At 37.8% G+C, this 27,605-nt stretch overlaps 1 protein-coding gene across 6 annotated transcripts in view; it reads right to left on the reverse strand.

The window, feature by feature from the left end:
- EFR3A (EFR3 homolog A) overlaps positions 1 to 27,605 on the reverse strand; it is a 79,730-nt gene that overhangs the window by 22,932 nt on the left and 29,193 nt on the right. For 4 of the 6 annotated variants that reach the window (XM_083875030.1, XM_083875035.1, XM_083875032.1 and 1 more), the window contains 8 exons: positions 22,427 to 22,548; positions 19,240 to 19,389; positions 14,635 to 14,772; positions 9,107 to 9,185; positions 7,953 to 8,088; positions 6,582 to 6,746; positions 4,312 to 4,426; positions 2,407 to 2,458 (listed from right to left, as the gene is read on the reverse strand). In XM_083875030.1, coding sequence (XP_083731156.1) covers positions 2,407 to 2,458; positions 4,312 to 4,426; positions 6,582 to 6,746; positions 7,953 to 8,088; positions 9,107 to 9,185; positions 14,635 to 14,772; positions 19,240 to 19,389; positions 22,427 to 22,548 — 957 coding nt within the window. The remainder of the gene's footprint in view (positions 1 to 2,406; positions 2,459 to 4,311; positions 4,427 to 6,581; positions 6,747 to 7,952; positions 8,089 to 9,106; positions 9,186 to 14,634; positions 14,773 to 19,239; positions 19,390 to 22,426; positions 22,549 to 27,605) is intronic. The other 2 variants (XM_083875031.1, XM_083875033.1) reach the window with 1 other exon arrangement.

Here is a 27,605-nt window from a genome sequence, read left to right on the forward strand (position 1 = left end):
AATATTCCAAATACAATAGTATTTTCATCTAAGACTTACATAATAATTGTATCTTCTTTATGTATATTCCATACTCTTACAGATTTTACATGTGGACTGTGTTGTACTAATTTTGGCTGGGATAGGTCATATTCTTGATAGCAGCAGATGTGCTACAGTGTTCTGGCTTTGTGACCAAACCAGTGCTGGTAACACAGTGACAACCTGGCTACTGCTGAGTGGGGCTTACACACCTCCAGAGGGATATCTCAAACTAAACTGTGTCAGAACAGGAGGCAGTTTGTGAGGGCTGCCACTGCTCAGGGACTGGCTGGCTGGCTATCAGTTGGCTTGTGGTGAGCAACTGGGTTTTCTTTTTTTAGGTGGGGGTTTTGTTTTATTTTATTATTACTTCTTTTTTTGTTTCTTGGTTTCCTTTTTTTACTTACTAAACTGTCTTCATCTCAACCCACTTTTCTCACTGGTACTGTCTTGGTTTGTTGGAATGCTAGAAATTTAAGATTTTCATATATAGTAATACATGTGAGTTAAGATTGAGGATTTTGGGTGTTGTCTAAGTCTAGAAGCTTCACCTTCTTCTTCCTTCTTCCTCACAGGTTTAGGCAGTTTTGTGTAATTTGGGTGAAAAAGGTCCACACTGCAGGCCTTGTGTGTTCATTATTGGGTCAAAAGTATAAATAATAGAGGTGTCACCTTGGTATTGGGTAATTATCACTTAAGTAACCTTGGAAAGAGCTAGAAGCACTCTAGCTAGAAGCTAGAATTTTACCTCATTTCTCTAGCTTGCTAGTGAAGCTCATGGTTCATGAGTCTGTAAATACTGTAAATAGGTAAGATATAATAAATATCCAAGTCCAAACTCCAATCTATGTTTCCTGTGTCTTTCATCCTGACCTTGGCAGAGATAAAGAAACCAGAACTGTAACACTGGTTCTCTCCCCATCCCCCTGGGGCAGAGTGAGTGACTGGGTGGTCCCTGGTGCCTCTAGGACACGGAGTGAGCACAGTGCCCACAGCTCAACTGAGGGGTTCACAGGAGCACCAGGGAACAGGAAATAGCTGATCAATCATTCTGAAAATGGAAAATCACTGATATCACAAGCAGCAAGGCTGCAAATCTAAGTGCACACTTTTAATGAAGTGCCAGATTTCAACTGCCTATACAGCATTAACTTGTCTGCCTGTGTATGTATGACAACAGACTAATTATCTTATGAAATATTATTCTTTTGTATAGAATATATGATGTACAATGCTGGATTTTTTCCATAATATTTATCAATGACTAATTTATTAAGCATCAGAAAAATGACTTTTACACCCTTGTGCCATGATGGGATTTTATTTCCATATTCTAAAAGGGATGCAAACCAAAATTCAGTGTCCAAAATGTTAAATCCCTAGCACATGTACACTCTGACTCCCTTAAAGTATACTCACAGGCTATGTAGCACTCAAAATCATTACAATCATTACCTGTTTTAATGGAATTTTAATACTTGTGAGATGAATATTTTCAGGAACAGTTTAGACATACCTGAGTCTACGTTTAATGAAGGCAATATGCAAAATGACCACCTGAGGGCCTTCCTAACAAGTTTTCTATCCTGAAGTTGCAACTCTGAATGCCCAGCTCCTTTGCAAACCAGAGTCTAATATTTCAGACCTGGACAAGCCAAGAATGGCTTAGCCTATTGGCCTAACCCCATACGAGAGTTTCATGTCAAAGCAGGGATAGAAACTCATTTTCCAGGAGGACATTCTTCTGTTTTGGTTTGTGAAATCATTCCTCTGTTTGAGTCACTAAACAATTTTCAGCTTCTGCAACAAAACAGGCCAGGATTCTACTGGCAAGAACCTCCTTTACTACCCACTTTCTGATTTTTACCATCTGGGTCTGTTTCCAGAAATACTCTGAAGATTTACAGTTGAAAAACGTATTTGTGATAAAAGATTAAATCAGACTTTACAAGAAACTTGGGAAACATTAGGAAGAAAAGAACAAGTGTCTGAGGTATCCATTCCTATGGTTTTAAAAATATTGGCCATTCTACTAAATACCACTTTTCCAGGCTCAGAGATAAAAGTGATTTCACTTTGATGTTGCCAGTATTGCTGGCAGAACTCAACTTACTCAGGATGTTCTTTTGGATCTGCAGATCCAATTATAACTGACATTCACTGAAGTGCTCTAAGAGGTGGAGGCGTATTTCTTGTGCTGTTTGTAATTTAAGTTGGAAAAATGCTTTCACAATATTACACAATAGCATTACAGGTCCATGCAATAAGAATGTATGTTTATTTTCATAATCCAGTGTTGTTATACTGTACTTTTATATGTAAATATATACATAAAGGGAACCACAGTGTGTTTATAACATAGTATGCTGATCACAGTAGGCTTACCATAAGTAAAGATCTCAATAACATGATTTGAATCCTCCTGGTTCCCAGATCTCTGCAATTGGGGAAAAAAAAGGCAAATTAGGTTTTCTTGCATATCTTTGAAATATTATTCTACTGTAAACATTATTCTCATTTTTGACAAGTGAATACAGCAGTCTTGAAACGGATGCTGGATGATCACAGATAAAGGAAAATATCTCCAATGGAGCTGCAATAACAAAATGTTTTTGAAAGACACATTTACAGAAAGGCTTAAAAGCTAGAGCACATGCAGTTGAAGAAAAAAATAAATTGTATATGTGAAGCAGATATAAATCTTTAGAAATCAGAAATCTCTAAAATGTTTGATCATCATGAGCTTGATGTTATTTTCACAAGCATCAGCACTGAAAATTTCTTCTGGATTAAAATGCAATTGAGTCTTTTAAGAAATGTGAACATTTCTTCTCTAAGTCAGACCCCAAAACTGTGAGACTGGAAAATGTTATTGGCAAAATCAGTAAGAAGCACTGAAAGACTCCTCAGCTTTCATATCACAGGAAGGTACATGAAACACTACTTGACCTGTTTATAATCTGTTCTCATTTCCCTCCTGCAGATACTAAAAGTAGCCAAATAGCTAAAGGTATACAGTCACCATTCTTGAAAGATTTTAGGAGATAAAAGTGCACTTGGAATAAATTGCTCCATTCAAAGAGATTCTTTCAGGAAAGTAAAAAAGCTACAAGCCATTTTGTCCATTAAATAGTGCAAAGGAAGCTTAACCTTCTTCACCGAAGTTGGCCTCTACATAACAGTGGAAACCTCTACCTTAATGGCCTACAATCCTGCCTGTTTGTATCATTCAAATGTCTTGGGTAGCTGAAACAAAAATTCTAAGTAATGCAAGACTTTATCAGCAATCAGAAAGCCTTCTTTGCTCAGAGTGACATATGCACATCATACTTACACACTGCTCAGGCACATGTTTACACAGAATCTCATAAATGGAAAACTATACAGTTAAAAAACACACCACCACCCCCAACTGTTAATCCAAGTAGAGAATTTCATATGGATTTGTTCTTGAAATACCTCCATAACCAGTGATAACTGCCTGGCACAGATTTGTATCTTCCATGGAATAGCATCCCATGCTGCAGGGATACTGTATGAAAAGCTATCAAGAAGCTGGAGAATGACTAGGACTTCCTATTTAATCTAGTAGGGGATCACTTATGTGGAGCAAAGTGTCTGTGCACATCTGGAAAGAAAGCTGCAGCCTTTTCAGTGACTCCCCCATACTGACGAAATGCAGTCTTTTAAACAAAATTATTCCTGTTACATGGAAAAGTACTCAGCATAGGGGAACTTTCAAATTGTGGGTTTATTAAGTCTGCCCACTTACAGCTTTTTCCTATTTCAAAATACATAGGGAAAACCCCAAATTCACTGGAATTTCTGCAGTTATTTCTTCAACAGAAGTCAACTTGTACAAAATTTAAAAAAAACAACAACAACAACAAAAACCCCTTGAAATAGTTTGTAAATTATGCAGCTATTTGAAAAAATGTATTTATAACTGAATTCCTCTCATTCTCACAACTCACGTATAAAAAGTTATAGAACTAACAACCATAAAGTACATAGTTTCAGAAAAAATTGTACAGATATAGAGAAAAAGAATGTTTAGTGAAAAATAAACTGCCTTCCAATCAGGTAATTTTTATCAGTAACATAATGGTCTGTAGGTTGATTTCATATTGCTGACACTGAGCCTGCCTTAGTTTGGCATAGTATTTAATACAGCCTCTAAGGAGTGAGAGTTTGCATTTCACTTTTCTTAATGTTTTCACTTACTAATTTATCAGGATTTTAAAATCTAGGTTTTTAATTAGAAATTTAAAAATGTAGGAATATACAAACCCAAGGTTACTGGGATCCAGTGATTTTGAAGTTGTCCCCAAAACAGGTACTTTGCTCATAATGAACATCATAATCTCTGATCTCTGGTAATCTGGGAGATTGCTTCCAAAAAATCCTAAAACAGAATGGAATCAAAGAAGAAAAAGTGATATAGGGCACTTCTCTTTATAACAGAACCTTTAAAATACAAGGAATATATTAACAGGTCAAAATAGATGAAGAATAAACGTATGACTTGTTTTAGGGCATAATCTCATATTTATTTTTGCTGAATGATTTTAGTGAGTCTTTTTCATGATACTCACTTTCATCTTTGAATACTAAAACCTTCTAATTTTACCCTCCTCCAAATATACAATTTAAAAATTAAATATCTAGAGTTTTTTAAGTGAAGAATTGGAAGTGTTTCTCATGGCACACAGTATTGTTATTTTTGTCTGTTAAGTCTCCAATAAATACTACAAGTAAGGGGACAGAAATCCCAGAGGCATACAAGTATTTTATGACTGTTGCTGCTCTTGGGGAGTGACGAAGTGAGCAGCTTCTGTGCCAGCACCATGGGAAGAGGAGCACTCCAGCACAGGGAGGCTACATGGAGGGTTCCTGGACCAGGGGAACCTAACAGCAGCAGAAAGAGCCACAATGCTGAGGGAACCTGGGCAGGGCCAGGAGAAATGTCAGGCACAAAACACACCTCCCATGCCTTCAAAGCGTCTCTTAGGGAGTGCTAGCATCAGTTGGCAGGAAGGGCACTGCAGCTCCACCGGCTCAACTAGGGAGAAATGGTTTCCACTGGCAGAAGACCCTGTCCTCTCCCAGCTCTGCACCTGCCCAGACACAGCTCCAGTGGGAACAGGCCCTGCTCTGACAGCAGCACAGTCGCACAGTGGGCACAGCTGTGGCAGTGCTCCCAGGGAACTGAGATAACACCATTATTCCCAAAATTCCCCATGGAAAGAGATTAGGGGTTAATGGCAAGCCCAGTGTGAATCAAGTGTGCCCTGACAGCCAAAAGAGCCAACTGTGCCCTGTGGTGAACCAAGCACAGCATCACCAGTTGGTTGAGGATGTGACTGTCCCATCTGCACTGCTGCAGCCCCTCCTCAAGTCTGTGCTTTGATCTAAGAACATCAAATACCTTCAGGAGGAGCAGTGAAACAGGAGGAGCTGATCTCTCTCTGATGACCAGTGACAGGACGTGAGGAAATGGGATGGAATTGCATCAGGGGAAGCTCAGACGGGACATTAGGAAAAGGTTCTTCACTGAAAAGAAGGCTGGCCACTAGATCAGGTTCCCAGGGAAGTGATCACAGTATCAAGCCTGGCAGAGCTCAAGCAGTATCTGGACAATGCTCCCAGGCACATGGTTTAGGTTGAAGCAGTTCTGGGAGGAGCAGACAGTTGGACTCAATGATCCTTAACGTGTCCCTTCCAACTCCAGATATTCTATTTTATTACTGTGCAATAGTATAATGTTAACTTCAGTAGAGAGAAGCTTCACTTTAAAAGGTTGGTATGTGGGGTTTCTGGAATTTTTTTTGGTAAGGGTTTAACAGTTTAACTTGGGAGCTTTACTGAAGTCATGAGAAAAAATCTGCATACTTGTTACTGCTCTAAAAAGTTTCAAAGCAAGTGAAGGTACAGATCAGTGAAGAACATTTAAGCTACATCCCCCTTGTTCTTTAAGAAAAGGATCACATATCATAAATGCACCCCAATATATAACATCACTATCATAAAGGGAAAATCTGAGAAAGGGAGAGACACTATTAAGAAAATCATTTCCAGTGCTGTGTATTGAAATACTTCAGTTAAGTGAGGGTAGCACAGCTGGCCATTAGGTGTCATTGTTGCTACTATGTCTAATATTCATTTCTATCAATTTTAAAGTAGTACCTACTAAAATAGGTATTACTGCATACAACTGTTTGCAGTGATTTTCATAAAAGAACTATTAGAAGTTCTGTACCAAAGGTAGAGATTTCTACATTTCAAGGGCCACAAAATAATATAATTAAAATTAATTTTAAGTCCACCAGCATTTTTAGTTTTCATAAGGTTTCTGGCAATGTGTTCAGTTAACATTTGAAAGAAAAACCTTTCAGAAATTAAACACATAAAGCAAGACTGAGAATGAGAGGCAAACACAATCAGAGAAACCACAATCGGTAGTATTCCTTCATGATTCAAGCTGGTCCAATATCATTTCATTGGGGAATAGGGAAAAGGGGAGGAATTTTAAGTGAGCCTGTGTCAATTGTATTACTCACCAATTGTTTGAATAATTGCATTCTGGACAATCCTCTCATCACTCTCCTTGGAGCTGGTGCTTAAAGTGCCACTTCCTACTGAACTGCGTCTGTCACCCAGCTCAAAGTCAACGCTGATGCGCAGGTGCTTCAACAAGGTGTTAAAAACCTCCAGAACTGTTGGGCCTGGAAACAACAAGTAACAGTGATAGCACCTGTCAAGGGGGAGATGTCTGAAGAAAATAAAAACTGGGCTTCTCAATCCATTTTTACAAGTAATGAGAGTAAGATGATGAAGAGAACCAAGTGAAATATAGTGTTTGAAGCATCACATTTAGAGATAGACTTCTGAGGTATGCCTACACCTTGATATTTTAGAAATTAACTTGGAATCAGGAAATACAATCAGGCATATATGCATAATCCATTATGACCCACTACTGGGTCTGGCCAGGATGGAGGTAATCTGATTTTTCCCTGTTCATGCAACTTTTGCTTCATCCATCAATTTCCATCAAACTGTGTTTATCTTGATCCATGGAACTTCTCATCTTCTTTCTACATTGTCCCTATCCTGTGGAAAAAGGTGAATGAAAATGGGCCCAGAGTTGATTCACCACACAAGTTTCAGATACAAAATAGGAGTGGTTGCTGAAATTAAGCATTAGTAATGGATTAAACTGCAGGTACTTGCCCCTGAACTTCAGTTATTTCAAAACCTGCTACTAAAATTCAGTTCTATACATTAGATCAAGTGATGAGTTCTTTTCATCCTATGGCAGAAGATTTCACAAGTCTGTGTATACAAGTGGATCTTATATCAAGAGGAAGGATAGGTTCAGAGTTAAGCTAATGAAGCAAAACAGTATTTCAGCTGGACACCAAAGAACATCAGGAACAGAGCACTAGACTGGACATCTCTTCATAACTACTCTTATTTCAAGGATCCATCCTAATATTAAATGACATGTTTCACCTTATTTCAGCTGCTTCACAGTCAATAAGGTAAAATTTCTCAAAGGTCATTCTACTCCTGCAATACTCAGGTCACAGCTGTATCACAAAGCGACAGTGCTCTTGACATTTTGCAGTGACACACAGTTCTCTCAGACTTTATGATTTCTTTCCAAACAGGAATACCTGCCTTTAAAATTTTTTTCTACTCATTTTTTCAATGCAAAGGATTATATAAGAGTCAAAAACCAAGTACATATGCTTGGAGTAACTGTAAACCAAGTAAGAGTGCAAGCATTTTATCAGCACAAAAGAAAAAGAAAATAATATATAAAACCTTCTCAAAATGTTTTCAATCAGTCTGAAACCAAAGTGAAAATAAGCACCACTTTGCAAATTTATCCTTTGTCCTGATGCTTTTAATTTAATACAATTTACCTATTGATCCTTTAGCTGCTATTGCAACTGCTTCCAGGAGAACCTGAATAATGCCAGCACGAACTCGTGGTGAATCCCTTTTGCGGACATCAAGGTGTCCCAGGATTTCTTGTATTACATGATGAGAATATTGTGCCTGTTAAAAAACCAGACAGAAAATCTTCATCTGTGACTTTAACAAGAATAAGCTCATACTCCACTGAACTGTGGTCAAGACTATGTTCCCATTCTGCAACATTTTCATTCAGAAATTTATCAAAATGACAATCAATTCACGACTAAATATGGATTCAAAAAACTGCCATAAGTGATGAAGCTATACAGGTTTATTCAGCCAGCCCAGTGTACAAAAGCTTAGGGTCTTAAAATATCCAGGAACATCTACAAGCACAGACAAAGCATGAAGTGGTCCTTCACTCAGCTAACTTCAGTTCAAAGAATTCGGCACCATTGATGTAAATGCTGAGAAAAATCAGCTTTCTCCCACAAACCCAGAATTTTACACTTTTATCTTCTGGGCATCTATCTGTGTTTGATGCAATCAAAGACAAAAAAAAAAAAACAAACCCTTGATGTTTACAACAGACAATCACAGAATCACAAAATGGCTTGAGTTGTGAGGTACCTTAAAGATCAGCTCATTCCAAGCCCCCTGCCAGGGGCAGGGCCACCTTCCAGCAGACTAGGCTGCTCAGAGCCCTGTTCAACCTGGCCTTGAACATTTCGAGGGACAGGGCAGCCACAGCTTCCCTGTACAACCTGTTGCAGAGCTTCACTACTCTAAAAATTTCTTCCTAATATCCAATCTCTACCTTCCCTTCTTCAGCTTAAGGCCACAATACAGGCTGTCCACTATTAAAAATCCTCAACACAACAGTTACAGGTGGTTTCTTGGGTTGCAAAAGCAGCACAGCTGTATTGGCACACAGAAATAACCAACCTGAGAGATTTCCTTGTCAAGCACAATGTCACACCAGCATGGTTACCCTGCTCCTTGTTCTGGAGAAGGACCACCCCACTACTTTCCCTTGGATCTTTTGGATTCTTTGACTTCATCTACTGTCTGCCACTAGCATGGTGAGATGAGCATTGAAACTTCTCTCATGTGCTCAAAACATGTATGCAAGGAAAAAAAATCCATGAAACAATCCTACCTGTATAGAATACATGATGATTTTAAAGCAGGAAACAGCAAATTCATTAGGATCCCATAGTCTGTGATGGTCCAAATGCCTGTAAGCAAAAATTAAGACATAATGAAATAATTACATTCTGCAGATATAATAAATGATATCTTAAGAATCTTCTCAAAATTCGCCTCAAAGGGATTATTTATTTACATAAAACTTCTACACAATGACTGAGGAACTAGGTGAGAAATTTAGAACTTCACAGAAGCACTTATTTTCTAGGTTTAGGATGTGATCACAAAACATTTGGCTGAACAGAAATTCCTGTTCCAGAAATTTAAGGAACCTAGTTACACCAAACATACATATTTAAGGATATACTGTTTCCACACAGAGTGCTATGACATTAGATGCTTATTTACATGGAAGAGATCTGCTGAAGGTTTTAACACCTTGAAAATTTCTACTCTATAGAAGATAAATAAGTTGTTTTGAATTACAAGCTGCAAAATAATTAGGGCTGAATGCTCCATCCAGAACAGAAACTCTAAGAAATATTTTTGCTTTCATGGTGGTTTCATAAATAAAATATATGGAAAACAAAAAAGAGCTGCTCTTTGTCTGTATGTGCCTTTATGCTCTGAAGTATTTCAACACTTACCGCAAGAAATATCAAATCAAAATCCAAATAATAAATGCATCAGTTTCTCTTTAAATGGAATAGGAACCACAAATGAAGGAAATGCATCAGAGTTTCAAGCAAATACAAAGAATTCTGCTTAAGCAGAAATGTTGACAGCTATGAATAGGGCACACAGATTTTTGCAAAAAGGAGATCTGAGTCCCCAAAAAAACATGATAAAAATAACTGTGTTTTTCAGTCTAGAAGACTGAAGAAAAGGTAATTTTGGATGCATTTTAATTGGTATGATTTAGGTTTTAAAAAAATCAAAACAAATCCAAAAACAAATTCATCAATGAACAGCAATCATGCCAAATCGACAAAAAAACTTTGTAACAGAAATGGAATTTAAGTTCTGCTCCTAAACAGGTATCTCAGCTACAGAATCATTACTGCTCTCCCTTTTCTCAAAGAACTTAGGAAACATATAAAGTTGCTTGAAACAACAAACAGGAAAGCCCTAGAGGTGAATGAAGTCAGCACTGTGAACACAGGACTGGGTGGATGCTGTAACTTACTCTACCCAGAATCTGGAGATCTCAATTCCCTCACTGGGCTAGCTGCTCCCAGCCCAGTCACCCACATACACAGATTTCCTTCACGGTTGATTAAACCAGATGACAAAGCATTTCCTGTGCCCTACATAATCTTGCACTCCATTGCAGAGATTAAAAAAAGGTTCTGCCATTTTGACACACCACATACCTTTAACAGAAATCCCTAGAGGAAAGAATTTCAGGAATTTTAAAGGCGTTTGCCTGCCAATAAAGCAGCAGATTTGCATTACTAAATATCCAACTTGAGTACCTGTTGGGGATAGCTGCCTTTCCTGTGCACAGGTGTATTTAATCCTGCCTTGGGACAGAAAACCAAACAAAATTACATCTTTAAATCCTTCAAGGCTTTGTGGCTCATAACGTATTTATTCATGTCTTCTTCCTCTTTTAATATCATTTCAGTACAGTCCATCACATCTTGTACATGATAGCTTATTTTAGCTGATATATTTTATTTGCCTCATCAAATGGAAAATCATAGTCTCCACTATCTCCTCCTGATTGGAACTGATCCTTTCATCTTTCAGGGCTGTATATGTTCTCTGTTACCCTTGAGTCCTGGGTTGCAGTGTAGGATGTACACAAAGTATTTATTCTATCACCATCTTCATGAACTGTTGAAACCAGGTGGGGCAGTGTTTTCCCAAGCCCCCTGCCTCTTCTGCTAATGGCCTTTGGAGTGTCTTCTGCTAATGGCCCATTAACACCTGGCCTATGAGTCACAGGTAACTCCCTCCAGGGGTTATCTCTGTTAATGGGCCATCAAGGACACATTTCACACTCATCCTATTGTGAGATGCTCTGCCCAGGGGGAGGAGCCAAGCCTTCTCACCTGGATATAAGCTGGTATGTGGGACAGTACAAGCAGCCCTTACCCACTGGATTCCCAGAGGACCAGAGCTTCCAGACCTTTCTACAGGATCACTGCTTCAGGAAGAGCACTTCACCTGGACTGCTTCCACCATCCTGCTCAGGTTGTATTCTGACTCTGTCAGTGATCCTTTTTGTTATTGCATTTATTTTATTTTATTTTTACCTTTTTACCTTTCTTCTTATTAAATTATATCTCTGACTTGGAACCTCTCATTTGTTTTGCTTTCAAACCACAACACCTTGACAGTTCCTATTCATGTGCCCCAAAGATCCATTCAGGCAGATTATCCATTATGCAGGTCAACTGCATCCCATACCATGTTAACAAAAAACAAAACAAAACCAAAAAACCCAAACAAAAACAACAACAAAAAACCCCTCACACACACACCAAACCAACAAACAAACAAACAAACCAACAAACAAACCACAACCAAAAATTTCCTCTCTAAACAAGACATGCAGTTTTATTGTGCCAGGAAGGCCAAGTATTAGCTGCTTCAGGTAGATGATCTGCTGGGAGTCAGCTGGGGGAAGACAACAGACTTGGTTAAACAAGTGGACTTTGTGTAACAGCTCAATGGGCAGCATACTTTGTATACTGGAATTTTCCTCCCGAGGACAGCAGGACTAGATTCCTGTAGGTGACGTATTTTACCAATCATAACAAGTGTATTCAATGTAGTTTTGTTTTTGCAAAAGACAGTAAAGGGTATTTTTGGTATGGTGCATTTACTTCAGTTAAAATCAATTAACTCCTCTTTTTTTTTTTTCCAAATAACATTTCTTCCAATAAAGAATATCTAATAAAGATTGCAAAACGTTCTATTGCTGGATTAACAAATGCCAAACTCTGCCTTCCACTGAGATCTGGTGCATATATGTAGCAAATGTGCACAATTAGGTCTCTCAGTTTCAAAGGCATAGCAAAAGCAATAATGCAAGTTTCTGGGGAGAGAGCCACTAATGACCCCTGAATTCTTTCTCTGTGCCATACATGCAAGTAATCCTGTAAGTAATAGATGATAAATTGATACCAAGGATCAGAAAGCAAAACTGAGGCATCCATGTATGGGAATACATAAAATATTCTGCTCATGCATCATGTTTGCTGAAAGAATATTGAACACCAGTCTGTTAATATTCCAAACCCCTGCACAACTGATGTGGTAGCTGACAAGAATGGAAATGCACTTGTTACACTTGGGAAGCTTCAGCAGATTTCTGGATCTCTCTGAATCTGTCTAATCTATTCACCATTGCAAATCCAAGCTAAGTATGTCTCAACACCTTCTGACTGTTGACACAACATAAAAATCTTTTTCATGTAATGTTCATGTAACATTTTTTTACTTTCATTAAACAATTAGTGAGATTGATCTGTAAGATTTTATTACAAATTATTACTTGAGAGTTTCTAGCTACTGTATGTAGACACCTATAACCATGGAGATTTTCTGCTAAGGCAAGGAAAATTAGTATCAATTCAAACCTATACCAGGAGACTGAATTCAGATTTCTACTATCTTCCTTATATTTAAACCCCTCTATCACTGAATAAACCCTGCCTCATGATGCAAGCAGCACTGCTCTCTCAGTTTTGCAAAGAAGTGGCAGCATGTTGCCTGATATTGCAGTGCCACAGGAAGCAAACCTTCAGGTGGGGAACTGAATCTGCACCTTTATGTCAGCATTGTAATAAGAGGCCTTATCTGTATTTCCAGAGTTTCATTAAAAGTTGTGAAATAGCTGAACATTGTTCAAAGAAACTGTTTTCCAGTCAGAAGCTAAGTCAGCTTTTTCAATCTGATAAAGGACAATAGACTATCTCGAACTTTCATTCTAACTGTTCTGTCATTCACAAAGTGAAGCTGATTAGATAGAGCACTCCCATTTTGTTTAGGAAAACGAGCTTGAAATTGCATTTTCTGCATCTCTTGTTCTTCAAAAATACTAAACCTTTACAGCAGTCATTTCTAAAAAGACACATTTGGCAATTTGTCCTCAAAGTGGAATACAAAAACAGTGACAACAAAGAATCTCTATTCATAGAGGAGATAACATATTCTGAGTAACTGGTCATTATCTACTCATTTTGGTGCATAAATGCAGCATGTGTCAAGCTGAGGTGCACAGAGTCAACTGGCTCCTCACAATCATAGCATGTAAGACATGAAAATAGGCTGGAAATAATACTTTAGAGATGTAAATTAGCCACAGGAAAAGCAGCTATGATCATTCTCAAAACCCAAACCAAGCACTACCTCCCGTCTGTGTTATCAGGAATTATTAGTAGGAAACTTCCCAGATACTAAAATGATTCAAAAGACTGAAATCACTGCAAATGATGATAAAAGTTTTGAGATAAACTCCCCAAAAGAATTGAGAAGTGGTAAGAAACCAACTGCAACATAGCACCAAAGTAGTCCATCCAAAGTGTTTAGTACCTAGGTGTTCACTGTGATCACAGGTATTTTGGAGAGATGAAAACTTTAAATCTAGGAAAGAATGAGGTTTTTTTTAACACTCAATTTTGCAACAGAAACTCCTATCAGGATGGTATAACAGACACATACAGAAAATAAGGGAGTGGTACACTGCTTAGTAGTCAATGCTTCTTCAGGATAAATAATGTGTTACAAAAGTTTTCTGCCTTTAACACCAACTCTATCTTTGTAATTTCTGTTCTTAAGACTAGTAACTTGAAAATGGCTTTTGGTAGCTTGAAGGTCTTTCAGTGCATAAATAAAATACTTAAGCTAGGTGGGAAAAACTAGGCCATCTGAGAGAAGGTAATCCTGTACCAAGGATATACTTTGAAAAATCTACAGGAAGAAGTAAGCAGGTCTCTCCTCATGACCAGGAAAAGCCAGGGTTTGAAAGTTGTATCACTGAGTGTTACTATATTATACCTGATGAGGTATAATTTGTACTGTGTGTTTTTGTGCATTATGTGCATACCGTGTGCATATCTGTCACTTACTCCTAAATGAGCTGTTAAAGATATTCCTCAAAGAATATTGAAACAGGTCCTGGAATAAAGTGGCAGGAAAACATAAATTGTAACTTTATGGGGCACTGTATTTCTTTGTGCTACTTGTATTTTACTTGGTTTGATTCTCCACTGACTGTAATGCTCATCTATGGGACATTAATAGCTTGGATGAAGTTTCGCATTGAAAAAACAAAAGGCCAGCTGAAGCAACAACTCATATGAATTACTGTATTTCACTTCTAAAAATCAGTAAAGCAGGACATGCATTCCTTTATAACTGCCTTCAAGTTTACAGACAGGCAGCAGAGGTTTAAAAGAGGGACAATTTTTTTAAGAAATGTGAATGGAAACTTTTGAGCTGAAAAGTAGGAAGAAATTTAATGCAACAGTATTGAGGAGGAAATAAAGAAAATCTCTTAGGATCTTCCATGAATTTTCAACTTACGCAAAAACGGGTCTGACAGCATTATTCATATTTCCATACGTTGCTCGTCCCAGCAGTTCCCTGAAACAATTTTCAGCCAGCACAGAAGGATTTTCTTCTTTCACTCCTGCTGCAGGAGAGGATGGGGGGCCTATTCTGCTGAAATAAGACAAAATGCATTGATTATATCATTGACTAATATTCCATTTTTCTGTACTGTATCCACTCTTGGATTAAAACATTCATGAGTCACACTCTTGAACTAGGCAAGAACTGTATTTCAAAGATGCATCAAACCAGAATTCTGAATAAAATATTTTATTCTCTTATAGCAGGACCATAGAGTACCATCTGTTCACTCAGTACTGACCATTGTATTAATAAATATTTCTATGGCAAACACAAAAGCTGCTAATATCCAGTTAACTTGTTACCTATCACATTTTGACAAAACACTATGTGTTGCTAATAATGAATGAAGGCTGCAAAACCACTAAAAAAATTAGACATGATCTTAATAATATTGTTCAGAGTAATGATCTCAATCACCTGCCCTCTACTGAGTCCATACTGTGTGGGTATGGACTTTAAATGAAACTCCATGAAACTTTAAATGAAATGAAAAGCATTAAATGAAACTCCAGTACTTCTGCACAAACAGATGGCTTGTGAGTTGAAAAAAAAAGTCTGCATGAACTGATCAGAACATTACCACCCACACAGTAACCTCTAAACAGATAGTGCAGAAGTTGTCACCTTCTACCTGAGTGTCTTCCACCATTACCATGGACAGGGCACTGCTGAGCCCTTGGCTGTGGGCACTGTGGTGAACACAGGTTTCACAAAGAGAACAAAAGCTCCCCCAGGGTACCTCCATTACTTACCAAGAGTCACTGGACCTGCAAGTAGCAATCTTTTTTTCCTCTCACAAAACACATTATAAGAACTTAAGTGAGGATTCATCCACTTACATTAACATGATGCATCTTTAATTTTAGATGCGGAAACCAGTACCCGAAACCCTTAAACATAATTTCAGTTCTGCAGTGCAAGCTCGTGTGTTAAATATGTTTGAAAGTGTCAACCAAGAGCATTCAGTTCAGTTAAGCATCATAAAAGCTTTAGAGCATCACAGAAAGTTGAAAATTGAAATATCACTAGTCAAATGAACATGTTAACATCATAGTTGTAATATATCTTTTGATGGCAAAAGACTTTCTAGTGTTTCAATACTACTGCAATCCAAAACTGTCAATATGAAAATCCTGTTGCTTCTGGAAACATCAGTGTTTGAGTTACCACAACAGTGCTAGCTTGTCAGATTTTACCAACAGAAGAGCCTCCTGAACCCTGATATAGATAAGGAGAAATAGTTTTACAAGTGCAGCATGATTAGAATTTTAAAAGGCATGACAACTTGTATATAATCCACCATGAGTACCACAAAACTCCAGCTTTATCCAACTGCTGTGCCACCCAACTTCCCCCTTTTTTCCTTCCCCTGCACTGCCTGGATTCTGATCTAGGAAGATGGGCACCCTTCTCAGCACAGAGAAGGTACAAGAGATAGTGTAGGACTGTCATTTCCATTGCTGCTTTGACATAGATTCCCTAAAATACACCAGCATTGCAAAGGTGGGTGTGGGGGGAGGAAAGAAGAAATCAGGCTGCATAGCACCCAGAGCTAAGTCTGTCTGAAAGAATTCCAGTTAAAATGAAGTAAAATAAGTTATGTTTTAAGTGCTTGTATATGCAAACCTACAGAAGGTGACTTCTCAGCACTGCTTGGGAGTCCTTTTATAGATCAATCTTGCTAGTATAAAATGTTACTCTTTGCATCAGAATGTCTAAAATTATCTTGTGTTGTCTGTAGGAATAACATTTTATTTGAACTTCAACAGCACCTACCTCAAAGTGTTTCTCAGTAAATTTTCCTTGGCTTTGTCAGATAATAGACAATGAATATTGAATACTCTCCTTAGTTTTATAGGAAAGCTTTGTACAGCCTCTTAAGATTCTAGATTCAAATGAGTAACTCATACTCATTTTGTTTCACTGACTTGGTTTTTACAGAAATATCAGAAAACCTCTGAGATATCCAACTGCAACAGTTAAGAAAGAACAGTAGTATCCCTCTGCATCCAGACCTTTTGTACTACCACAAGGGGACTGAAAACCGTGCTTTACAATGAAATGGGCAGGGACAACTCCCTCTAGCTGCTCTACTGGCTTTTTTGTGGGCAATCTCTATCACAAGTGGCAACAAGGAACTGGAAGGAGGATGTGTTGAAGTACAGCAGTTTCCATAGCAAATACCTCATCACAAACTTCAACTAGCTCACAGCAAGTCAGCAGCTAAAGCATGAGACTTCTTAAATGCCACAAAATCCAAAGATATGACAGGACACATAAAGTAAGACTTCACCACCACTTTTGAGCAGAGGAGGTACAGGAGAGTTTGACTATGATTCACTCAGCCTGAGAAAGAAATAAATCTAACCTTCCTCTAAAACAGAATTTGTATGAACATTAGAGATGTACCAGCAGGATTTGAAGTCAAGTTTACATTAAGTGCTAGAGTGTCCCCTCTGCCTGAAATAAGGCTGGCAGGTTTAGCTCCACAGTTATGAACAATATGCCACAAAGTAAGGGCATTACCAATTTCCTACATCCCTTCCCTATTTTGCAGATGCACATAAATAGATAAACACATAGGAACGTAACTAGAATGCGCACACAGATATATGAACAAATAACGGCATCCACAAATACAATCATATTTTTAAAATATTATTTAAATAGTAAATTCTTAACTCTAAGAAGTGTCTCACCTGGTATGCACTCAAAATAATCTTGAATTTAGCTGTAAAGTGCCACAAGCTAAAATTACACTGACTTTTAAGGTAAGTACCTACAGGTACTTCAGCTTTAACCAAAAATGGTTTTTCTTCTATGGACTTAAATTGGGAGTAGTTTCTGGAATTTCTGCTCTTTCTCAAATAATGCTTTGACTCCATCTGCCAGAACAATATGCTTCTTACTCCTACTCTTCAAGATGTCTCTCTGCTCCACAAATATGAAGTCACACATAAAATAAAACGAGAAATTGTCTGTAACATTATTTAAGACAGCAGGTAACAATTTACAAACACTGTTTTCAGCTTTTCTGTCATATGCACATCATCAAAGGCCACTACTCACCACTTGGAAAATCATTAGTCTTTTTTTTCATATTCAATGTGCATTATAGGACATGTTTCAAGCACAACAGTTCAGAAATGAAAGTTGCTTTTTGACATATTTGTTTTTCTACACTACCACTACTACTGCCTTGCTCCATAGATGATAAAAAACACTCCTGCAGTACATAGAAACTGATCCACTTTAAGTGGTTAATCCAAACCCTACTTCAGTCAGTTTCTCTAACAGTAGTTAATTTAAGTTAAAAGCAAAGTGGATGCCTGAGGGCACTGTAAAGAGTATCAAAGGAAAGGGCTCACCTGCAGATAGAAGCCCTGTAAGAGTGAGCAAAGGCAAACCAGACTCTCCTTGCTCAAACAGCAGCTTCAGAAACCATTCTCTCTCACTCAGATGACTCTTCAGATGGAAAATTCAAGTGGATATTTCTGTACATATTGTGTGGGCCCTTAGTTATATGCAGTAAATAGATAAGGCATGGACAGAGACAATTATTGATTTTAGTTATTTAGTCTGAAAAATTGTTTTAGAGATGAGACAGGTACTGGCAGTCAAAAGTAACAGAACAAAAATAAAGCTGAGGAATTGAAAAACAAATGCCAAAACTCAAACCAAAAAAGGGAAACTGACAGATCTAGGAAGCTGAGTGAAAGCATGAAAAGCTTGTTGTTATAGGAAGGCTGCTGAGCCTCTAAGCAGGAAAGTTTTGAAGCAGCCAGAATTGGACACAGAATGAATATTTAATTTGATCACACTGCTGAAGTTGGTTTCATGGAAATTTCCCAGCACTACCAATAAACAGTTTTTACACCCACACAGTGTTTAATCATGGACCAAAAAAAGAGTGACTTTTCAATTGTAAGGTGATTGGCATCTCCTCAACCTTAATTGTCACAGAGATCTTTTTGAATATCCTTTTGCAAACATGGCAAGTAATATGCCTAGGAGTCACTGAAAGCAAAGAAGAAAAGAGGTCTATATATAAATAAAACTCTAATTCCTCACTCTGAGTACTGTTTCAGTGAGGACAAGCAGTTCTTACTAATGGCTAAAGGAATCAAACCCTCAATTTTTAACAAATCTAAACAGCAAAATCATTTGAGTCACCTAAAAGCCTTTGCTTACTCATCTCTGCATCTGATCCAATAAAACACAGAGTTTACAATTTTTATCACATCAAAATAAGGATACGTAACTTCTGGAACAACTTTTGGGGCAACAGAATCTCAAGCAAGTGAAAAAAGTAGTTGAAAAGATATTAAGACAAGAAACATTAAGAACCATTATCCAGACCTATACTATCAATTTCAAGGAGCCTTAGCTAGAAGGCGAGTTGTTGCTTCCACTAAAAAGAAAAGAATATGCATCATAAAAACTTAGCCTGGAGATTGCTTAAAAAACCACACCAGTGACAAGGAACACAATTACCTGTCAACATCTTCTATTTTGTGCATGTTGAAAAGCAATGATGGCACTATCTTGTCCATGTGCTGAGGTTCCCATATCGTTGCCCGAAGCTCGTCATTAACGGCTTTTCGAACCACTCCCTGAATGCCCCTGATTCCAGCCATTCGGATCCTGAGGAAGGAAAAGAGCAATTACTGAGGATCCTGAGAACACAGCACCCCCCAGAAGAGCTCTGGATCTACTGGGCAGCAGTAATTCAGTAGTGTGGAAGGAAGTCCAGTAGGTTCTCACTAGCAGCAACTGGGAAAACTGGCCAGCCATTAAGGTTGCCCATGTTTTCTCTGGACACCTTCAAAAACAGTAAGGAAGGTGACAAAACAAACAACTGAATAGAAGATGGCCTGTAAGGACAAAGCTGACACTACTTAATGCAGACTCAAACTTTGTACATTGCCTCTGACCAAAGTCCCATGGATAAACCCCATTGTGATAAATGTGGCATTGGGTAAAAATTAGTGATAAAAGAATATAGCAATATATGTTAGATTTGTGTTAATATAAAATGTGAAAAGGGTATAGTCCGTAGAAACTTTTGCCCAGCCAGGTTTCCACCGTCCCCAGTCCTGGGACAAAAGAACAGGACTGGAGCCATCAGGATGAACAAAGACACTAGCCAACCCAGATAAGAATCGGCATCGCACCCAGACAGAGAAATTCCTCTCCAAACGAAAAAGAGAATTCTCCGCCGAGGAATACACATTGAAATAAACATGGGCCGGCGAGCTCCATCCGCGTGTGAAAGGATCTTCCCGGAATAGGGTCTGCAGAGTCCGACAAATCCAGGAAGCCCATCCGAAAATTATTTGGACTATTTGGACTATCCTGGGCACCTGTTCCGCCTCGGGACATGAAAACCCCTATAAAACCTCGAGCTGCGACCTGCTCTGTGTGGATTTGGGAAAACCGTGCCTTAGAGTACGGTCCCCTCATCCACCCAGCGCTGCGCTGCAAATCCTATTTGTGGTTTTCTCTCTTTATCGGTGATTGGGATTGTTTTATTAATAAATTGTTTCTTTGTTAATCCGATTTTTGCCGTTGCATTTATAACACCATCAACTATACCTAATTTATCACCCATCAGCTGAAACTTTGCACAATCTTAGCCTATTCCAGAGCTGAAGAAAAGTTACCACAACACAGCTGAAGTAATATCTAGCACAGCTATGTGATTGTGTCATTAAAAGTAGTAATTAAGACTAGTCAGATTAGTCAGAAAAAAATCTTTAAAGATTTCTAAAAGATTCACAAAATGAAAAGCAAAAGATAATTCTGTCAACTTAAGCCTAATGGACTAAAAGAACCACCACTTTCCTTCTAAAACCATCTGAATGAAATCAACTGAGAACTAATCAACAACAATGAAATAATAATAAAAAAACCCTAAGTTCAAAAAAAGACTTAGTCTAGCTACTAACTATTGTAATTTTTTTAATAAATAAAAATAGTTTGCAGGAGAATCTGTGCATGAATAGCAAAATGTTATTTTTTGAAGTGATAATAGCAAATTATCTACTGTAATAAATGGTAGGATGAGAATTTACTTCCTGAAAACAAGTAGAAGCTGGTACAGCTATAAAATGAAATAAGCACAAGTCTCATTAAAATTTTTAATTATGTCTATTAAAATCCATCCCTCATTTTTAAAATCTTGATTCAGTATGGACAACACTTAACTAGCCCTTGCTCAGTCAAATTGACTGAATTAAAACATTTCTAAGATGAACTATAGAGGTAACCAAGTTCTGTAATTATTTTTGTTTAGATTGCAATTGGTAAATACCTAAATCTGTAGCTGCTTGTATTATAATTATTTCTGAACAAAGTCTTGCACATTCAATATGAATCCAATTTCATGCTACATCTTTTGAGAAAGTTTCAATAGGATTACACACAAAGCAGGAGAGAAGAGGGATGTACAAACTACCAGAACTTGGGAGGACTCAATCCTCCCAAGGAGGAGCCACAGGAAAACAAACTGCGGCACTTATGTAAGAATGGGAAAAAATAGAATTCCTGCTCATGGAGGCTCTTGAGTTTTGCACACATGAGCATACTTCAGACATCAAAGAAAACACAGTTTAATGAGTAATTCTCAAAGAGCAGACTTAATATATGCTTTTGCTTTTCATATAATGTCTTGGGTTATGTAACCAAAAAAACATTTATTCTATTCCATCTGTTGAAACCAGCTGAGGAGCTGTTTTCTTTAGCTCTTGTAACTCCAGGGGGAAGGGCGGGTGCCTTCAGTTAATGGGCCAGCTGTTAAGACCAGGTGTAACAATGTTCTTTATCTTTTCCACAACCCGTTCTCCCTCTGGGTGATATCTCCTGCTAATGGGCCATTAAAGGTCACCAAGGACATGACACATTACATCATCCCATTAGGAGATGCCCCACCCACTGGGGGGAGACAACCAGTTCCTACCAAAATAAAAACTGAGACCCAAGAACACCAGGCATTCTGGTTGTCCACTGGATTCCCAAAGGAAGACTGGACCCATCTTATCATTATCGGACTCTTTCTACAGGACCATCTCTGCTCCAACAGGACCACTTCTGCCACTCCAGGAGGACTTACTTTGGACTGCTTCCAATACCCTGGCCCAACACAGTGTCAGGCTGTATTTCTGACTCTGTCAGGGTTTCTAGGATTTTTGTTTCTTTTGTTTGCTTGTTTTTTGTACTACTGCATTTGTATTCTTAATAGTCCTAGAACTGTTATTCCTATTCCCAAATCTTCGCCTGAAAGCAAAATTATAATAATTTGGAAAGTGGGGGTTTACATTCTCCATTCCAAGGGAAACTCCAGCTTGCTCTGGCAGATACCTGTCCTCCTAAACCAAGATATCTAAGTAACCTCATTAATATCTCAAGTAAGTTATGCACTTGTGCATTTACAGTAGTAAGTGGTGCCTTTGTGGAGAGAATCCACACAATCTTACATGCACTTTTAAGGTAAAACTACACCTAAATATCCTAGGAGTTCTATTTACCTAAAATTTGCAATATGTGGTGCTACTCAAAAAGTCAGACCATAATTTTCTTCATATGGAATGAACTACTCCTCTAAACACCTTCATAAAAGCTGTATTATGGACAGTATTAATGTGTCAACAGTTTTCAGTAATTCCTGCAGAATGACACTTACCCATTTTGTATTTCTGGATCAGGGTCACAGGAATGACACATGGCACTGAACCGGGACACAAAGAAGTCATAGCGTCGGTGATATGAAGGTGTGTCCTCTTCAATGTTGGCAAATTTGACAAACTGGAAAATGTAATACGTTAAAAAAAGCTTTTAATACCAATTTCCTAAAATAGAATAACGAGTAATAAGCTTCATTTAACAAGTAACATGAAGTAAATGCATTAAGGTTAGAACCCAATTTTGACAAGACTTTAGAACTTCAGAGAAGAAAAATCTGAATAGGAGGGTTTGCTTTTTAAAGTCTTTCCACAAGAACTTCATTTAGATGGCTATGGAAGGATGAAACTGCATGAAATACAACATACATAATATAATATGGAAACATCTACCCCTTGAACAGTGAGTGTCATCAAAAGGCAGAATCATTTAGGTTGGGAAAGACCCTTAGGATCATCAGGTCCATCCATTTCCCTAACACTGCCAAGTCCACCATTAAACCCCATTTTATGTAACTCCAGGGACAGTGACTCAGCCACTTCCCCAGGCAGCCTGTTCCAATGCTGTTAACTCCTTCAGAGAAGAAATTTTCCCTAATATCCAGTCTAAACCTCCCTTGACACAACTTGAGCCCATTTCCTCTTGTCCTATCACAGCCTGAGAGGAGAGCCTGACACTCACCCTGCCACACCCTCTCTCAGCCCAATCAGTCAAACACAACCCCATCATTACCAGGTTACCTAGCAACATTCTGATGTACCGAAATTCAAGGGAAACAAACTTGGAGGCATTCTGTCAATTCTATCTTGACAGAAAGGACAAAGGAGGAGTCAGGGAATCATAATCTAATCAACAGAAAAACACTGAAAAAAAAAGCCAATTTGCCAACATCTACAGAGTCTAGAAGGGGTAAGTAACAGTCAACATGGATTTGTCAAGAACAAATCACATCAATCCATTTTACTCCTATGACAAGTAAATAACTTTTGTGAATCCAGATGAAGCAGCATCTGTCAAAACTTCAGTGATGCTGCTGACAAAAAAATACACAAAATTCTCATGGGAAGCTAAAGAAACTGTCAAAAGAATACTCCCCATAAGAGAGATGTACAAAAGTTTAGAAAAAAATAAAGAAACTCTTGTAAACCATCAGAGTACAAAAGTATGGTTTGAGCTTCCCTAGAGACTTAGATGAGCAGAGTGGGCTTATCGAATTTGCAAAGAACACTAAACTGGCAAGACCTGTAGGCACCTCGTTTTTGAGCAATTGGAAATAGGACCTGAAAAACCAAGGAAGCAATTTGGGCATGGTTATTGCAAAACAGCATTTTAAGACAGAAATACATTTTAAGGCGCTGAATAAAGAAAAGGAACTTAGTCAATGCCAATATAATGGCATGGAAAACAGAACAATATACTGTGATACATCTGCATTACTCATGACACCTATGAAGAAACTTCTGCCATCTAATTGGGCCAAATAAGCCCTTCAATGAAGTGGTACATCCAGCTGAAATATCATAGCCTAAAATGGTAAATAACTGAAACAGTTCTCAAATTATTCAAGAGATGGAGAAAGCTTTAGATAAACATTTGTAAAAAAGAATGAAATACACTAAATTACCTAGACTACAGCTGCCCAAAGGGTATTAATCTTGAAAGGTACAAAAGATAGCTATAAAAAGAGAATGAATAGTTTTCTTTGTCCAGTGGTAATAGGCAAAGCAATAATACGTTTATATTAAAGCAAAGCCTCAGTTAGACATTAAAACCCCTCCTTTCTAAAGTGAGCAGACTGCCTAAAGACCTTTTGGATTCTCCATCACTGACGGTTCGAAGCACAGACTACAGAGGGAAATAAAAAGCCAAACAAAACATTGTCAGGAAAGGTTGAACACTGTGCTGGTAATGCCCTGAAGCGGAGTGATGTCCTATTAAGACCCCTCTGCTTTCACTCACACCATTTTTATCAATTCCTAAGCACAGCCTGAGGCATTTCCTTTCTATTTTTCATGATGCAAAACCTGCTTTCATCAGCACGTTACCCATAGACATCCAGACAAGCCCAAAGCATTTTGGCATGATCTACAGCACACTGATTTGTGGAGGGTTTGAAGTTTTCAAGCTGGAAGTAAAAGCTCTGTATTTCAGGAAAAAAAAAAAAAAAAAAAAAAAAAACCAAAACAAAACAAACCTACAATTTTTTCTACTCTTTTGTTTTACTCATTTTTCCTGTTTTATCTAAAATACTTATCCCTTTCAGCTGCACTACCAGTTCACCCTCTAAAAGCTACAGGTACAGCTGAAAATGATACAATTCATAAAACTACATTCTCAGCTGTTACTGAAAATGGAGCAGAATTGTACAGTACAAGTCCATTTTACAAGTCCTGTTAGGAATATCCTGTATTTCAGCTGGTAAAAAAGTGACAGAAGTAAAAACCTAATTCTGTATGGCCCACTGCCACAGACTGAAAGACAATCTACAAACAGCACCCATATGTTTTCTGCAATAGAGTGAGTTATAAAAATTATCATTTCCTTCCCAAAAGACCCTGGCAAATGCTTCATATGTACTATGGCTCCCTAGTTTGTTTAATGGAATTGTTACTAGCAAAAGAGAAAAAGTTGGGTTTTTTTTTTAATTTTGCAGACAAGAATTTCATTAGTCCTTACATCTCAATAAGGCATGAAGACCAAGGATTTAATAAACCCCCAAACAATATTATCTTAGTATTTTCCAGACATTTAAGTGTTCAAGTTAACAAATGCTTCACCCAGAAAACTTCCATAAAAGAATGGAAAATAATGGAAACATAAAGTCTGAAGAACACAGAGCACTGTGGGAGTAGGTGTGAGAATGAGAATATTAATCCACATTGCATTTAGTATCAGCCTTTAGTATCATTATTATCTGAAGTACTAATTATTTGACTGACAGGATCTACCAACAGGAAAGCTTAGTACATTCCAATAACTGTTTTTGCTAGCAGAAAAATTTATTGTACCAAGAAACTGCTTTGTAAGAACAAATGATGAGTTTAGGCCAAACAATAGTCAGGGACTCCCTCGTTCTAAGCACGTCTCCTGTATCAGGGTGCAGCTTTGCAGCAGGGACACAAACACATGAGAAAGTCACACCTTTCAATACAGCATGCACAGTAAGAGATCCAGAAATGGCAAAGGTTTTTATGTCCTCATCTGTACAACAAAACAATTTCTCCCACTGAACATACAGCATTTCTGAAGCACAATCCAGGATTAGCATTCAGATGAGTGAGCATTTAGGCCACAGGAAAGCTGTCTGTGGTAACAGTTTTGAGTTGTGCACTGTCATCCAGTAAAGTGTAAAATTCCATTCCATCACAGAAATTTAAAGTTCTTACAGTAGATATCAGTCTATACATTGCAGTGTTTGTCTTGTTACTTTTGTTAAAGAACATTTTACTCCTAAACATATATTTTCAAACAAACTTCAGATGTAACAATTATCCAACCTAAACAAGGATAAAACTCTTATGAAAGTCCAAGCATTTGGGTAAGAATTATTTACAAAGCTTTTATAGATGTAACCATGTCATTCAGTCACAGTAAATGCCTGCAAGCATCCAATGGTAACGTATGGAAGTTTTACAGGTATAAGTATCTTCTATATTTAATAATACAGAAGGTACAGAAAGGAACTTACATTAGTAGTACCTTATTTCCATTTATTTTGAAACCATAAAAATTCCATCAGCATAAAAAGATATAAATCTATCACAAAGTAAAGAAGAAACATATTATTTATTCAGAAGATGTTTGTTCTAGACTGAATCAAGAAATTTGGATCATATTACCAGGAGAGAGAGCTTGTGAAAGCCCTGTAAGTAAATCATATGAGGTCTCAAGAACAAAATTTCTTCTATGCATTTATGCTGGTTTATCACTGCTATGTGGCAAGTACAAGGAGAAAAATTGTAAGTTTTAATGGTCCCTGGGTGTCTTTAAAGACATCCAGGTTGATTTTATTCAAGAATAATCACTATGTATCATATTTGAGTTTGAATTATGTTACTTAAAGTAAATCCCTGTAAGAACACTAGGCTAAATCTGAACATTATTTTTTTCATATCTGCGCTCCCCAATCTGTCTTCTGCAGTCTGCAATTTTCTCTTGTTTCACACAGGGAAAGAGGGTGCTAATACTGGCAGTTACCAGCTTTTATAGGCCAAGATATTGTATTTCATTATTATGAAACTGTCACATGGGAAGTCATGATCTGCCACAAACATAAGACTCTTACAAACCACACAGTACAACCTTAATGAGAAGTGTGAATGTTATGTATTCACTTCCATAAGCAAATGCCAGAAGGACAAGCACTTCAACTTTCCTCAAGAGAAAAGCTTCAAACACCTGATATGTTAATTTTACAAAGACAGTATGAAAATGATTCGAGGTTCTCAGCAATGAAAATGGGTGATTTAATTTATTTATTAATACCTAGGGTGCCCTGACACTTTCAGTTTTATCCAAATAGGATGGATAATTTCACATTCTATTTTACTTTGTGCCCCTTGGATAAAAAGTCTCCTGACCACATGTACAGTTGTGTAACAAGATCAGCAATGGAATGTTGGCTTACAGGGCCACAGTAGAGTGGCCATGGAACTGCAGAACTAGAAAGCACAAGTATGAGTGTGGCAAACAATACTTAACTTTGAGTGACCCTAAAGGACTTACTCAAATTCTAGCAGATCCACAATTTCTAAGATAATTTAACAGCCCACAGGATGAGAAAGAGTGCTGTGTGTTAACCTTTCTCCCTATTAAAAAGACAAGGGGAGGCATTCTAGAGATGGAACTGTTCCATTGTGTACTAATTCACTACCACGACACAATTCTGTGTTGGTACACGGAATGAAAGAAGTATCTTACAGTAAGTGCAATTTTCCATTGCACATTTCCAGATTAGCACGCTGCAGACAGTGCAAACAAGTAAGGACTCTGCTGGGAAATATTAATTCTGACACAGCTTAATTTCAAAGTGTTGACATTTTATACTATTTTTACCTACATCTGTCCAAACTGACTGCTTTTATAAGCCAACACTAACAAATATGAAAGTTTTGTCTCAGGCACTGGATGATCACTTTTCCACTTGGGAGTGTGTTTATCTTCCTTTAACAAATGATGAC

This window comes from Zosterops lateralis (genome assembly GCF_965231275.1).
Source record: "Zosterops lateralis genome assembly, chromosome: 1".
NCBI lineage: Eukaryota > Metazoa > Chordata > Aves > Passeriformes > Zosteropidae > Zosterops > Zosterops lateralis.